We start from the raw sequence: 14,897 nt of genomic DNA, 5'->3' as shown, positions 1-14,897 counted from the left end.
GCTCACTGCCTGTAAGGAGGTTGTATGTTCTCCCTCGTGACTGTGTGGGTTTCTTCTGGGTGCTCCGGTTTCCTCCCACAGTCCAAAGACATACTGGTTGGTGGGTTCATTAGTTGTTGTAAATTAGGCTAGGATTGAATCAGGGGGTTGCTGGGCGGCGTGGCTCGAAGGGCCGGAAAGGCCTGTTCCACATTGCATCTCAATAAGTAAATCTGGGGTGACTCACACAAAACGCTGGAGGAACTCTGCAGGTCAGGCTGCATGTATGGAAATGAATAAACAGGGCTGAGACCTAAAGAGTGGCCCGGAACATCGACTGTTTATTTATTTCCAGAGATGCTGCCTGATGTACTGAGTGTCTACAATATATGGTCTTCAGGTGGAGCGTTCCAAAAATTCACAATACTAAGTGTCATTGATCCTGTTCCCAACCTTAGATAGCTAACCTCTCATCGACATATTATGATCCTTGGCTTCAGGGTTGCTAGTCAGTGTAAACAGTCTGTTAGCATCTATCAACCCTGTACCTTCCTTGTATGACTTTATATCTTTCATTTAGATTATTACTTGCACTTTCAGCTTGAAAGTATATTGCTTCTTACATCTGATGATCCCTCTCTATCTAGTCTCCAAATTATAGCATTAGTATAATTTTGTAATCACTGCCCTTGATCTTTGCCCTTTAACATAACACATCCCAACGTAATGTTGAGTTTGTTCTTGAGGCATTGAATTTCACAAGTTCAGCACGGTAGAATACTAGGAGCTTTATTTAATAAAGCTGTACTTTATTAATATTACTATATCGAGGAAATAAGACCATAATATATAGGAGCAGAATTGGGCCAGCTGTCCCATTAAGTTTGCTCGACATCATTAAAGTGCTACAGCATAATTTCATTTGCCCATCCAAGTCCCCAGCTGGTGCAAGGTTCTTCTTTGTCAAAAAGAAAGATGGAGGTCCTGATGCCCCTAATGATTGTTTTCGTAGCTGTTCGATCACATTGCCAACTGCCTGGGAGATGTGATGGAAGAACTGAACATCAAGGATGAAAAGCTCCCACTGGGCTTCACGTTTTCCTTTCCCTGCAAACAATCCAAGCTGGACGAGGTGAGTTCCTTCTTTTACCCTCTGCGAGCGGCATCTAAACACTAAGTATGTTCTCATTCCACGCTCTGCAACAGGCTTCCTTTAAGACTTAAGACTCCTAGGATAATATCATCGAACAGTGGCACCATGATAGATGTAATGACACCTGTGCTGTTCCTAGTGCTGTTGAATCCAGGGTTTTAAGGGCAGAGCAAATAGAATAATGGCAAATGGGAAATAACAAGGCCAAAAATGAGACAAGTCATTGTTCTCATGAACGTTACTTCACTGCTTCCTTTTTTTTTGCTTTTTGCACTACTTAATTAATTTAACTATATATATATATATACTGTCATTCACAGGCTGTGTCTGGTATAGGGGGAGCTACTGCACAGGATCGAAATAAACTGCAGAAACTTGTAAACTTAGCCTCTGTAGCATCCAGCATATCTTCAAGGCACGATGCCTCAGAAAGACAGCATCCGTCGTTAAGGACCCCCATCACCCAGGTCATGCCTTGTTCACATTAATACCATCAGGTAGGAGGTACAGGAGCCTGAAGGCACACACTCAATGATTCAGTATCAGCTTCTTCCCCTCTGCCATCCGATTTCTGAAAGGACATTGAACCCGTGAACACTACCTCACTACTTTTTTTTCTCTTTTTGCACTATATATTTAACTTAACTTTTATATATATATGTAATTCTTGTAATTTTGTAATTCACAGTTTTTATCATTATGTATTGCAATGTATTGCTGCTGTATTTCATTGCTAATGAAATTACAACAAATTTCATTACACATACCAGTGATATTAAACCAGATTCTGATTCTGATTATTAAGCATGATATTTACCGGATGGTTAATTGCTTGCTTTAATCAGAGGTTTTTAACATCAAAGTCAAGAGGAGCATGAACTGCTCATCCTCGTTTTGCCCTTGAGCTGAATGGCTTGCCAGGCCAGTCCAGAGGGTAGTTAATGACCAACACATCACTATGAGTATGGAGTCTGAATCAGAATCAGGTTTAATATCACCGGCATATGTCGTGAAATTTGTTGTTGCATAGCAGTCATACAAAGAAATACATAATAATAAAAACTGTAAATTACTTTATATATGTATATGTACTGTAATTCACAGTTACTATATATATATAAGCATCTGTTAGTCTCATGAAACCATGGATTTGTGCTTTGGAAGGTTTCCAGGGTGCAGGCCTGGGCAAAGTTGTATGGAAGACCGGCAGTTGCCCATGCTGCAAGTCTGCCCTCTCCACAACACTGATGTTGTCCAAGGGAAGGGCATTAGGACCCATACAGCTTGGCACTGGTACCATCGCAGAGCAATGTGTGGTTAAGTGCCTTGCTCAAGGACACACACGCTGCCTCAGCCAAGGCTTGAACTAGCGACCTTCAGATCACTAGACAAACGCCTTAACTACTTGGCCACGTACCAACACTTTATATATACATAATCATAATAGTTATAATATATATATAAAATAGTTAAAATAAATAAATAGTGCAAAAATAAGGTAGTGAGGTAGTGTTCATGGGATCAATGGCCATTCAGAAACTGGATGGCAGAGAGGGTAAAACTGTTCCTTAATCATTGAGTGTGTGCCTTCAGACTCCTGTACTTCCTCCCCGATGGTAGCAACGAGAAGGCAGCATGTCCTGGGTGATGAGGGTCCTAAATGATGGACGCCACCTTTTTGGGGCATCGCTCCTTGAAGATGTCCTGGATGCTACAATATGTGCCAGCAGTTCCCTTTCGCAAATGACATCAGTAAACTAGAGTAACGCAAGCAAAATGCCGGAGGAACTGAGCAGGTCAGGCCACATCTACGGAGAGGAATAAACAGCTGACCTTTCGGGCCGAGACCCTTCATAATTAATCATTTCATGTTTAATGTTTCATCATCTTTGCTCTGTTGCAAACACTTTGACCTGAAACACAAGCACTTGTTGCCAGAATCTTCTGAGTATATCCCTAGGTTGAACTGTAGTGCCAAGGACAGACAGCACTGGACAGGTATATTCAGCAATGACGTTGTGACAATCTTGATGCCCATTTACACTAAATAATCCCCCTTTGTTGTATCATCCATATCCCTCCATTCCTTAAATATTCTTGTGTCTATCTAAAAGCTCCTTAAACTCCACCAAACTGCCCGCTTCCACTACTACCCCTGGTAACCCAATCCAGGCATCTACCAGTATATGCACAAAAAACTTACCCTCACTTCCCCCATCTAATCCTAAAGCATATTCTCTGGTGTCTGACATTTCTACCCTGGGGAAAAGATCTTGTCTGTCTACCCTATCTATCTCGATGGCAGGGTGGAGATATATCTCTGTCAAAGGAGGTAAGGTGCTCTTTCCCTCTGCTGGCCTGCAGGTCACCCTTGGGCAAGGTGTAACACCTGCTTAGCCCCTGGATCAAGGTCATGTGAAGTCTTGGGAGCAGATGGTGGATGGTCATATGAGTAGTTGGTGCAGATCACAAGTCCTGGTTATGTGACCACTGACGCCAGGCAGACCATCTCTGAAGAGTATTGATAATGGTTGGGGTCACCCGTCTTGCAAAGACACTGCCCAGAAGAAGGCAATGGCAAACACTTCTGTAGAAAAATTTGCCAAGCACGTTCATAATCATGGAACAACCATAATCGCCCACGTCATATGACACAACACAAAACAAACGGACTTTATCTATGCCCCTCATTCTTTAAAGGAAACTTTGTCAGGTCCGCGGAGTTTGTTTCCTGAAGAAGGGTCTCAGCCCGAAGCGTTGGGTGTTTATTCCTCTTCATAGCTGCTGCCCGACCTGCTGAGTTCTCTCAACATTTTGCTGTTTTCACTAATGAAAAACACGTTGCTGATTGTGGCCCATCAGTGACCAAATCAGTGGAAATTTTGCTCCACTGAACTTTGAACTCTGCACTTCATTGTTGTTTGGATCTGGCAACAGCAACTGGAGCTTCTGTCCTGCCTTTATTTTCTTTCAGGAATAGTGAGAGGAAAACGTGTGAGCAAATTAATTAAAGATTTTGAATCCTAAAGTGTGCAAAACAGATTTGTTAAAGGGGGACTTTGAGTCTGATCGAACTTTATGATCCATATCTTTGCCCTGTTGTGACTGAATTAAAACTGAGTCACACAGAGGCTGTAAATGGGAATTACAAAAGTCTTTATTCGCTTAGTGAACCTTCAGGAGAGAGAGTTCAAGAGAATCTCATTTTGTATTTCAACACAAAGATAACAATAAGTGATTAACCGATTTCAATTGTTATGATCATCTATCTAGCTTTAACAATTTGATTAGGGTAAGGCAAATTTATGAAACTACACCTTCGTCATTTACAGACGGGCACCATGGTGGTGCAGTGGTTAGTGCAACACTATTACAGATCAGGGAATTCTGGTGTTCCCAGTTCAATTCCGGCGCTGTTCTGTAAGGGGTCTCTGTATGCCTTCCCCGTGGAATGCATGACTTTTTCCCAGGTGCGTCGGTTTCCTCCCACAGTCTAAAGACGTACCATTTAATTGGTCATTGTATATTGTCCCATGATTATGGCTGAGGTTAACTGGGTTTGTGGGGTTGCTGGGGCAACGTGGCTCAAAGGGCTGGAAGGGCCTACTTTATTTATTTATTGAGTTACCAGTGGAATAGGCCTTTATTCCTAGCCTAATCATTTACAATGACCAATTAGCCAACCAGCTGGTAGGACTGTGAGAGAAAACCGGAAAACCACACAGTCAAGGGGAGAAGATACACACTCCTTACAGGCAGGGGTAGAAATTGACCCAGGTCACTTTACGGTAGAGTATTGTGCTAACCACTACACTTCTGTGCTATGTTGTATTGCTAAATAAATAACTAAGTACTCTGTCTGGGAGGCACCTCCCAACAAGCAGAATATCTTTGAATATTCTATCCTGGCGTCTGCTCCAGAAGCCTCAGTACAAACACCAGACACACCAAATAGACCCCCCTTTGTTACAGTGATGAAAGACGGCTCCATGAAGGTTAAGAGACAAAAGAGATCTGCTGAACTGTGCCTTTAGGCTGCAAGGAGGCATCTTTAACTACGTGCTAATAGCAGGAACATTCATCAATTGTCTTCCCCCTATGGAGAATCATAACGTCCCATACCCAGTGATTGGTTTTGCAAGCCATAATTTAGCATTTGGAAATTACATTTTGTGTGTGTGTTGAGTTGGAAATTATATTGTGTACAGGTTTTATTTCCTGAAGACTGGTTCTAATTCTAGTTAATCCATAAGTATGCTCTTCATAACTCCAGAGTCTCTTATCTGCAAAGTAAATTTATTATCAAAGTACATACAGATTGCCGTACAGATTCATTTTCATGCGGGCATACTCAATAAATCCATAATAGAATAATAACCAGAATAGAATCAATTTGTCTTCTGTTCACCCAGTGTGCAAAAGACAACAAACTATGCATGTACAAAAAGAAAGAAATAATAATAATAAAAAATAAATAAGCAATAAATATCGGGAACATGAGATGAAGAGTCCTTGAAAGTGAGTCCATTTCATGATGGAGTAAGAGAAGTTCATTGAAGTTATACCTTGTGGGTCAAGACCCTGATGGTTGAGGGGTAGTAACTGTCCGTGAGCCTGGTGGTGGGGGTCCTGAGGCTCCTGTGCCTGCTTCCCGTTAGCAGCAGTGAGAAGAGAGCGTGTCCTGAGTGATGGGCATCCGTGATGATGGATGCTGCTTTCCTGTGACAACGTTCTGTATAGATGTTCTCAATGGTGTGGAGGGCTTTACCTGTGATGGACTGGGCTGCACTCACAACTTTTTGTACAATTTTCTGTGATGCAGCCAGTCAATATACTCTCCACTATGAATCTACAGAAGTTGGTTTTGTATAATCTAACTTTCTTTCCTTATTTTCTGCTCCAGAGTGTTTTGGTTAATTGGACGAAAGGCTTCAAGGCAAGCGGTGTAGAGGGACGAGACGTGGTCGGATTACTGCGTACAGCTATCCAGAGGCGAGGGGTATGTATCAGAAAACAATGTAAAGAAATGTAATTGGTTTGGCATGTCTATGAACTGGTCTTCTAGGGAAAGCATTGACTATCTGTTCCTTTTTTTGTTGTTTGGACAGGATTTTGAAATCGATGTTGTTGCGGTGGTGAATGACACTGTGGGGACCATGATGTCTTGTGGTTATGACGACCACAACTGTGAGATAGGACTAATTGTTGGTAGGTTGAGTTGCTTCTTGTTAGCTGGCTGCTTTGCCTGTGGTTGAACATATATGGCTTTGCATATGCAAGGGGCTGGTGAGGGAGCAGTTCTGCCAAATCTTCGCCTCCGGGTTTCGGTGTGTGTGACTTGAAAAGGGAAAATGAAGCATTAAAAACAGTTCAGTCCATTCGTTCTTCCCCTTGAACAGGAAGGCTGGAGAAGACTAGTTGGTTTATGGTCTGCTCGCTGAAAGAGCTGTATAATTAGCCACATTCAAGGACCCAAGATCAACTTTATTCGTTCTATACAACTATTAGCAATTTGCTGTGGGGCGTTTGTCAGAGCGTGACATAAAATAAAAAAAAAGCGTTCAATAATTACAAAGAATGAAGAATTATATAAAAATAAAGTTTGAGGTTAAAGTACAGATATGGACTAAAGTGTACATAAAGAATACCAGTATATGTTTACAGTGTAAACAGCATTATATAAAGAGGTTTAAAGTGTTTACAGTGCTGAGCAGAATTTCACTGTAACACGTACAAGATGTTGGAGGAACTCAACAGGTCAGGCAGCATCTATGGAGAGGAACAAACAGTTGACATTTTGGGCCGAGAGGGGCTCGAGCCGAAACATCAACTGTTTATTCCTCTCCATAGATTGTGCCTGATCTGCTGAGTTCCTCCGGCATTTTGTGTGTGTTCATCTGCAGAATCTCTTGTGCAGTATTTCTCTGCTCTTTAACGACATCTTGCAAATTTATCTCTTATGTTTGTTCCATTTTAAATTATCTTTGAAGTTGTCATGATCACTAATGCTAGCTCTCACAATTATTAAAACACATTGCCTTAGGTAACATGCTCCTCAACTCTCCTTTGCTTCTTTAGAGCTCCTTTATGAATTTTCTTTATGACAATGAATTGGTGCCTAAATTCCCGACAACCACTGTCATAGACTTATAAAGCACAGAAACAGGCCCTCGGCTCACTGTGTCTGACTGACCATCAAGAACTTATTAATATGAATCCCAATAACCAACACTTGATTCTTCACCTTCTAAGCCTGGAAGATTCAAATGCTTGTCTAGATACTTTTAAAATGTTTTGAGAATACCTACCTCTACCAGCCATTTTTGGCAGTCTGTTCCATGCCATAATTATGAAATAGTTCTTCCCTCTAAACCTCCTTCTCTTTGCTCTACAATCATGCCTCCAGCTTTAGGTACCTCTTCAGTGAGAAACAGTTTCCTATTATTTACCCAATCCAGGACTCTCCACAATTTTGTATATCTCTGTCAGGTCCCTTCTCAGCCTCCTGCATTGTAAGGAAAACAAATTCAACCTAGCCGATCTCTCTTTTCATTTATTTTTTGAGGGACAATGAGAAATAGGTCCTTTCTGACTCTTTCAGAAACTCTCGATTTAACCCTAGCCTCATCACAGGGCAATGTACAATGACCAATTAACCTACCAATCGGTGGGTCTTTGGACTGTGGGAGGAAACTGGAGCACCCGGAGGAAACCCTTGCGGTCACGGGGAGAACGTACACACTTCTTACAGACAGCGGTGGGAACTGAACCAGGGTCACTGGTACCGTAAAGTGTTGTGCTAACCGGTACGCTACCGTGCTGCCTAGTGAAATGTTTTCTCCTAGGCAACATCCAAAGTTCAAAGTAAATGTAAGATCAAAGTACATATGTGTCACCATGGAATCTGCCGTTAACCAAGGGGTCTATGGACCCCAGGTTGGGAACCCCTGGCCTAGAAGGACATGAGGCTCAAACATTGTTTGTGTTCAAAGAAGGCCAATAGATTTCTGTGTTGTGAAGAACCTTCTTGGCTCTAAAATTATTTCTATGCCTTTCAAGAGATTACGTCAAAGTTCAAAAGTTCAAAATAAGCTTTATTATCAGAGTACATACATGTTACCACATACAACCCTGAGTTTCCTGTGGGCATACCCGGCAAATCTATAGAGTAGTAACTGTAAACAGGATCAATGAAAGAACAAGTAGAGCATAGAAGACAAACAAAATGTGCAAATGCAATAGCAATAAATAACGAGAGCATGAAATAACAAGATATAAAGTGAGACTATTGGTTGTGGGAACATCTCAATAGATGAGTGTATGTATCCCCTTTTGTTCAAGAGCCTGTTGGCAGGAACTGTTCTTGAACCTGGTGGTTCGAGTCCTGAGTCACATGTACCTGGTGGCAGCAGTGAGAAATGTGGATAAGTGCGTAAAGAAGTGAGGCTGTAGGACAGGAAGGGCACAGAAATAATGATGAATATGGACGCTTTGGGAATGGCTAATCTCTTAGTTTCCTATTTGTAGTATTTGCAAGTATGACTCTTATTGAGGTTAGTGCGGGAAATGGTGGTCAGGCTGAGCTGCTTTGCTCTTGGATGGTGTAACAGGCCCAAAGGGCAGAACACCCATCTGCTGCTCCCATGTTTAACTTATAATGTATTGTACCACTGTTTCTAATTTTTTTCTTTAAGTTCTTTGAAATCCAGGTGGCTTTTGGCTGAATTTAAATCCTGCTGGGATTTAAAGTAATTTCTCTGAAGCTCCTGGCTATCTTAATCACTGCGCCACACTGAATCCCAGAATGTAGTTACTCTGTGAGCTAATTTCTTTTCTTTGCGTTTCTGTAGGCACCGGCACAAACGCTTGTTACATGGAGGAGATGCAACACATTGACCTAGTCGAGGGAGACGAGGGGAGGATGTGTGTCAATATGGAGTGGGGTGCATTCGGTGACCAGGGAGAACTGGACGACGTTAGAACAGAGTTTGACAGGGAGATTGACAGGGGGTCCATCAACCCTGGGAAACAGCTGTAAGTATAATTGCTCTATAGCACAGTAGTAATGGCCAGGAGCCAGAATCGTCCGTAACGAGTGACTGAGCAGCAGCCACCACCTGTTGGAATGGTTCCTGCTCGCTTAACTTCCATGTGATCTGGGGTTAGTGGGATATTGAAACAGTATAGTGTCTCAATAAACATCATGGTCCCATCAGTCTTGGAAGAACTGTTGGTGAGCCTGTATCAATGATGTCGATATCAAAGATGCAGGAATTATGAATGGGATTGGGAAAAAGATAATAGTTACATCTGACATTTACATTTAGGGCTTTTCTCTTTGGTATGAAGGAGGATTAGATTAGATTATGAAGGCACGCAGTCCTCTTTTATTGTCATTTAGTAATGCATGCATTAAGAAATGATACAATATTTCCTCCGGTGTGATATCACAAAACGCAGGACAGACCAAGACTGAAAAAAAATAACAAAACCACATAATTATAACATATAGTTACAACAGTGCAACAATACCATAACTTGATGAAGAAGTCCATGAGCATAGTAAAAAGTTCAAAGTCTCTCAAATGTCCCACATCTCACGCAGACGGGAGAAGGAAGAAAAACTCTCCCGACCATGGTCCGACTCTGAGTCATCCGAAAACTTCGAGCTCTGATCAGCTCTCCGACACCAAGTACTGAGCACCATCTCTATCCGAACGATTCGACCTCTATCTCGGTCGCCAACAGCAGGCAAAGCCGGGGATTTTGAGGCCTTCTCTACGAAAGATTCCAGACCGTGCAGTAACAACAGCAGCGAACTGGCGTTTCAGAAATTTTTCCAGATGTTCCTCTGTGCTTTCACATCGGTCTCCATCAAATGAGAATTGTCCACGGCCCCTATTTAACAGATACGATATCATTTTTCACCGGAGGGCTGCGCACACGCGGCGCGCTGCTCTCTCTCCTCCCGCCAATGAGAGGTGACTTGATAGAGGTGTATGAGACGGTGAGAGGCATCGATCTCGAGTGGATAGCCAGAGACTTTTTCCCAGGGTGGAATTAGCTAATATGAGGGGACCTAATTTTAAGGTGATTGGAGGAAATTATAGAGGGGTTGTCAGAGGTAGGTTTTTTTACACAGGTATGTGGAATGCCCTGCCTGGGGTAGTGGTAGAGGTGGATACATTAGGGACATTTAAGAAACTGTTAACTAGGAACATGGGTGATAGAGAAATGGAGAGCTATGTGGGAAGGAAGGGCTAGGATGATCTCAGAGTAGGTTAAAGGGTCGGTACAACATTGTGGGCCAAAGGGCCTGTACTGTGCTGCAATTTTCTACGTTCTAATTCACTAAATGCAGGGATGGAAACATTTGTCAGCCATCTCAGAATGTGGTTTGGACTAATGTCACCATGGTTCGTGCTGTAAATGTGTCCTGTTGGTGATAATTGAGGAACAGGGTTTTAATGCAGGAAGAATGACACACACAGTGTGGTCCAGATCTGATTTGGAAGGCAGTCTTGATATTGTTCTGTTGACCTGCTCTCTGTTTTCCATTACCTCGATCACTCCTTGAATTCATAATGAAATCAGTGGAGAATGCCCCAATATCATTCATGGTGATTCGATCTGGGAGACTACAAAAGTCCTGGCAGAAGCACAAAACAAGAAATCAAGAGAATTCTCAGAAGTTTGGTTCTCAACGGAAGACTCCATTAACAAGCATATTCAATTGGAGTGGATTTACAAACCTATGCATGTGTGGGATTGGGGCCGAGGGGCGAGCTGCGGACACCTGAGAAACCAATGCTCACAACAACCGATGACCAGGGATATGGGCTAGCAGAGATCGCTCAGCTATCTGGTTGGCCGGGACCTAGTGGAGACAAGCGGCCATTGTGACAGCCTACCCATCAGAAAGAGTCCAATATAAACATGAGTACTCGGCAGAAACAACACACAGTCGCACACTGTGATGATGTCAGCTGGACTGGTGACCAAACGTTTGCGTCCTAACCTCCAAGCTCAGCGAACAACCAAATAGTCATCCTCTCTCTACCTCTGAAGGATGAACCGCTGACAGTTTCGTCTAGTGACGCTACCTGGGATATGTCCATAGGTAGATGGGCTTAACCCTCCTGACTCTATTGTGGCATAATATGCTGATATCCACTATCTAGACTTGTGCGTGAAGACTAGCTTTTGGGATGGACTATCATAATTCTTGGTGTATGTCAAAATGCAGCTCTGCACCCAGGGAATAATGAGGTTGAGTACGCATATTTTAAACAAGGTCGCATACTCTTGCCAAATCGTTGCATCCCAGTGTGAGGGCACTTTTTAAATTGCAGTGACGCACAGGGAATATTTAATACCTGGACATCGTAGAGCTTCTGTTCAGTGAAACTTGTAGTTCAAAGTCAAGGTACATTTATTATCAAAGTAAGTGTACAACCTTGAGATTTGTCTCCTTGTAGGTAGCCACAAAACAAAGAAACCCAATGGAATCCATTCAAAAAGACTCTTAACGCCCAGTGTGCCAAAAAAAAAGGACAAATCATGCAAACGGTAAAAAGTAAGCAAATAACATTCAGAACTAAAGTTCAGGAAAGTGGGTTCACAGTCACAAAGACAGTTACAATTGATCCGGTACTCTGTTAGTTGCAGGCCTCAGCCTTGGTTCAGTGCAGAGACGAGTAACTCTTGACAAGCAGCAAACTGAACTCTGGTCAGTTCCTCTCCTCTGGCCCCGATACCCTGACCTTCTCATTATGGCCCAGCGCTTAAATTGGTCCATCTGCAGCTTGTTCCTCACTCATGGGCCTGGGCCCTGCAGCTTCGATACCCTCTTGGGCCTGGGCCCTACCACCTCAATTGGGTCCATATTTGACCTTTCCAACCTGTCCCAGTGCTTAAGTCAATCAAATATTGGCTAGTTTCTCACTCGTGGGCAAAGGCTCCTCTGCCTCACCTCAGATCTGCCACTATGAATCGGCTCCAAGCCTGCTCCAACAATGGCCATGCATTGGCTTGTTCCTCATACTTGCTACACCGCACCTGTCCTGCACCTTCAGTACTTAAGTTCTCACTGCAAAAATGCCAAATCGTACAGGTGGTGCAAAAACTCAGCTTCAAAAGGGAAGTTACAGGTTACTGATTGCAGTGATCATTTTCCAGAGAATGTGTGATTAATAAAGTAACTAGTAGTTTTGTTTGCTGCCAGTAAGTCATCGCTGTGTTTCACCAGCACCATCTTAAACCGGATGGGCCAGTAAATAGGCTGGTTTCAGTTGCCTGAGGTAGTTTAAGATGATTGGCCTCATTTTTGCTTTTCTTTTTGGCTCTGGGTTTCTCTTTTTGCCTTTCCTTTGAAGAGTTGGTGAAGAAGTGAGAACGTGGGGCAGGAAGGCTGCAGCTATAATCAAGACGTAGAATAAGGAGAGGTTTATTGGAACAGCTACTCACTTCTACCCAGCATTTCGCTGATTTATATTAATTGCAAATGTGAGAACATGACTCTTGTAATGAATTGGACGGACAGCCAGAAAAAAATACATAGCATGCTTTCAAGCCATCTTATTTCTGCAGGTTTGAGAAGATGATCAGTGGTATGTACATGGGCGAGCTCGTTCGAGTTATCTTAGTGAAGATGGCGAAGGACAAACTGCTGTTTGGGGGAAAGATCACACCAGAACTACTCATCAAAGGCCACTTTGAAACCAAATATGTCTCGGCCATTGAAAAGTAAGCAAAGAGCTTCACCTTGTCAGCTATCCGATAGTGAGGATGCAGAACGATACTGTATGCCAGATGCTTTACAGACATAGAAGGGAATTGCTTATGTAGATTGTGAAGAGGATTACCAAAACTAATCCGGAAAGATGTGGGAAATTTAATAAAAAATGACATTGCTTTAAAATAAACTAGAGAAATAAGGTAGATTTTTAATAATGAAATTGATTTGCAGAAATGTCTTCACAGAAATATGTTAGTATTGATAAATTTGAAGAAATTATGCCAATTGATCATGTTATTGGCGGATCCAGCATTTACTGCCCATTGTTCACAACCATTTCCACCTGAAAGGTTACTGTGGTCAACCATGGTGGGACAGATGTCACATATAAGCCAGACCAAGTAGAGGTGACAGGTTTCCTTTTCTAGAGGACTGTAATGAACCTCGTGAATTTTCTAAATTTTGGAAACTACTTGAGTTCAAATTCTCAATCAATTAGGATTTGAATCTACATTCTCCGAATCAGAACCAGAACCAGGTTTAATATGACCGGCATATGTCGTGAAATTTGTTGTTTTGTGGCAGCAGTACAATGCACGACATAATAATAGAAAAAATACTGTGAATTACAATAAGTATATACTGTATATTAAATAGTTAAATTAAATAAGTAGTGCAAAAATAGAAATAAAAAGCAGTGAGGTAGTGTTCATGGGTTCAATGTCCGTTTAGGAGGTGAATGGCAGAGGGGAAGAAGCTGTCCCTGAATCGTTGAGTGTGTGCCTTCGGGCTTCTGTGCCTTCTTCCTATTGGTAGCAATGAGAAGAGGACGTGTCCTGGGTGATGGGAGTCCTTAATGATGGATGTTGCCTTTTTGAGGCATCACTCCTCGAAGATGTCCTGGATACTACGAAGGCTAGTACCCATGATGGAGCTGACTAGTTTTATAACTTTCTGCAACTTACTTCAATCCTATGCAGTAGCCGCCCCCCCCCACCACCCAACCATACCAGACAGCCAGTTAGAATGCTGCCCTCAGTACATCTGTAGAAATTTGTGAGTGTTTTTGGTTACATACCAAATCTCCTCAAACTCCTAATGTAATTTAGCCACTGTCGTGTGTCGCTATCACAGACTAGTAATATAACTAACATGCAATTCTAAAGAGTATATGCACTGAAAGTGTGGTAAAGATGTACTGTTCCCAAAAGTAGAGTGTGACTCATTAAATATTTTAATTTGAAGAACTAAAAATTAAGATACTGGGCATAAAGAAAATCTAACAGTTTCTTTTCTGCCTAATCCTTCAGGGACAGTGATGGACTGCAGAAGGCAAAAGAGATTTTAACTAAACTGGGTCTGGAGCCGACAGCCGATGACTGTGCTGCGACACAGCGAGTTTGTAGCATTGTGTCGACCCGATCATCGAACCTCTGTGCTGCCACACTTGCTGCCGTCCTGAGGCGGATCAAAGAAAACAAGGAGGTCGAGAGACTGCGGACTACGATTGGTGTGGATGGAACCGTGTACAAAAAACATCCACAGTAAGAATCTAACAGTTTGTATCTACCATAGACAGCACTGTGACACTTAAAAACGTTTAAAGTTAATCGAGTTTTGACATTTCAGAGGCACACATTGATTTACCAGGAGATAGTGAGAGCACCACACAGAAAATGCTGGAGGAACTCAACAGTCGGGAAACATCTTTGGAAGTGAATAGATCATTGACGATTCATGCCAAAACCCTTCTTCAGGACTGAGAAGGAAGGGGGGAGGGGATGGAGGCTAGCTGGAAAGTGATAGGCGAAGTCAGGTGGGTGAGAAAGATCGAGAGCTGGATAAGAAGGAATCTGATGGGAGGGGAGAGTGGACCGTAGGAGAAAGGGAAGGAGGAGGGGACCTGGGGCAAGTAATAAGCAGTTGAGAAGAAGTAAAAGGTTAGAGTAGGGAATAAAGGATGAGAAGGGGGACTTTGTTCATTGGAAGGAAAAATCAATATTTTTACCATCAGGTTGGAAATTACCC

The 14,897-nt window shown here is 42.5% G+C and overlaps 1 protein-coding gene across 5 annotated transcripts in view; it reads left to right on the top strand.

Moving 5' to 3' along the window:
* Positions 1-14,897, top strand: part of LOC140201879 (hexokinase-2-like) — a 104,410-nt gene that overhangs the window by 63,367 nt on the left and 26,146 nt on the right. For 3 of the 5 annotated variants that reach the window (XM_072266636.1, XM_072266635.1, XM_072266638.1), the window contains 6 exons: positions 992-1,111; positions 6,036-6,131; positions 6,241-6,340; positions 8,983-9,166; positions 12,722-12,877; positions 14,180-14,413. In XM_072266636.1, coding sequence (XP_072122737.1) covers positions 992-1,111; positions 6,036-6,131; positions 6,241-6,340; positions 8,983-9,166; positions 12,722-12,877; positions 14,180-14,413 — 890 coding nt within the window. The remainder of the gene's footprint in view (positions 1-991; positions 1,112-6,035; positions 6,132-6,240; positions 6,341-8,982; positions 9,167-12,721; positions 12,878-14,179; positions 14,414-14,897) is intronic. The other 2 variants (XM_072266637.1, XM_072266639.1) reach the window with 1 other exon arrangement.

Source organism: Mobula birostris, chromosome 8 (assembly GCF_030028105.1).
Source record: "Mobula birostris isolate sMobBir1 chromosome 8, sMobBir1.hap1, whole genome shotgun sequence".
Lineage (NCBI taxonomy): Eukaryota > Metazoa > Chordata > Chondrichthyes > Myliobatiformes > Myliobatidae > Mobula > Mobula birostris.
The sequence above is the reverse complement of the archived record's forward strand: the minus strand, read 5'-3'. Positions and strand labels throughout refer to the sequence as shown.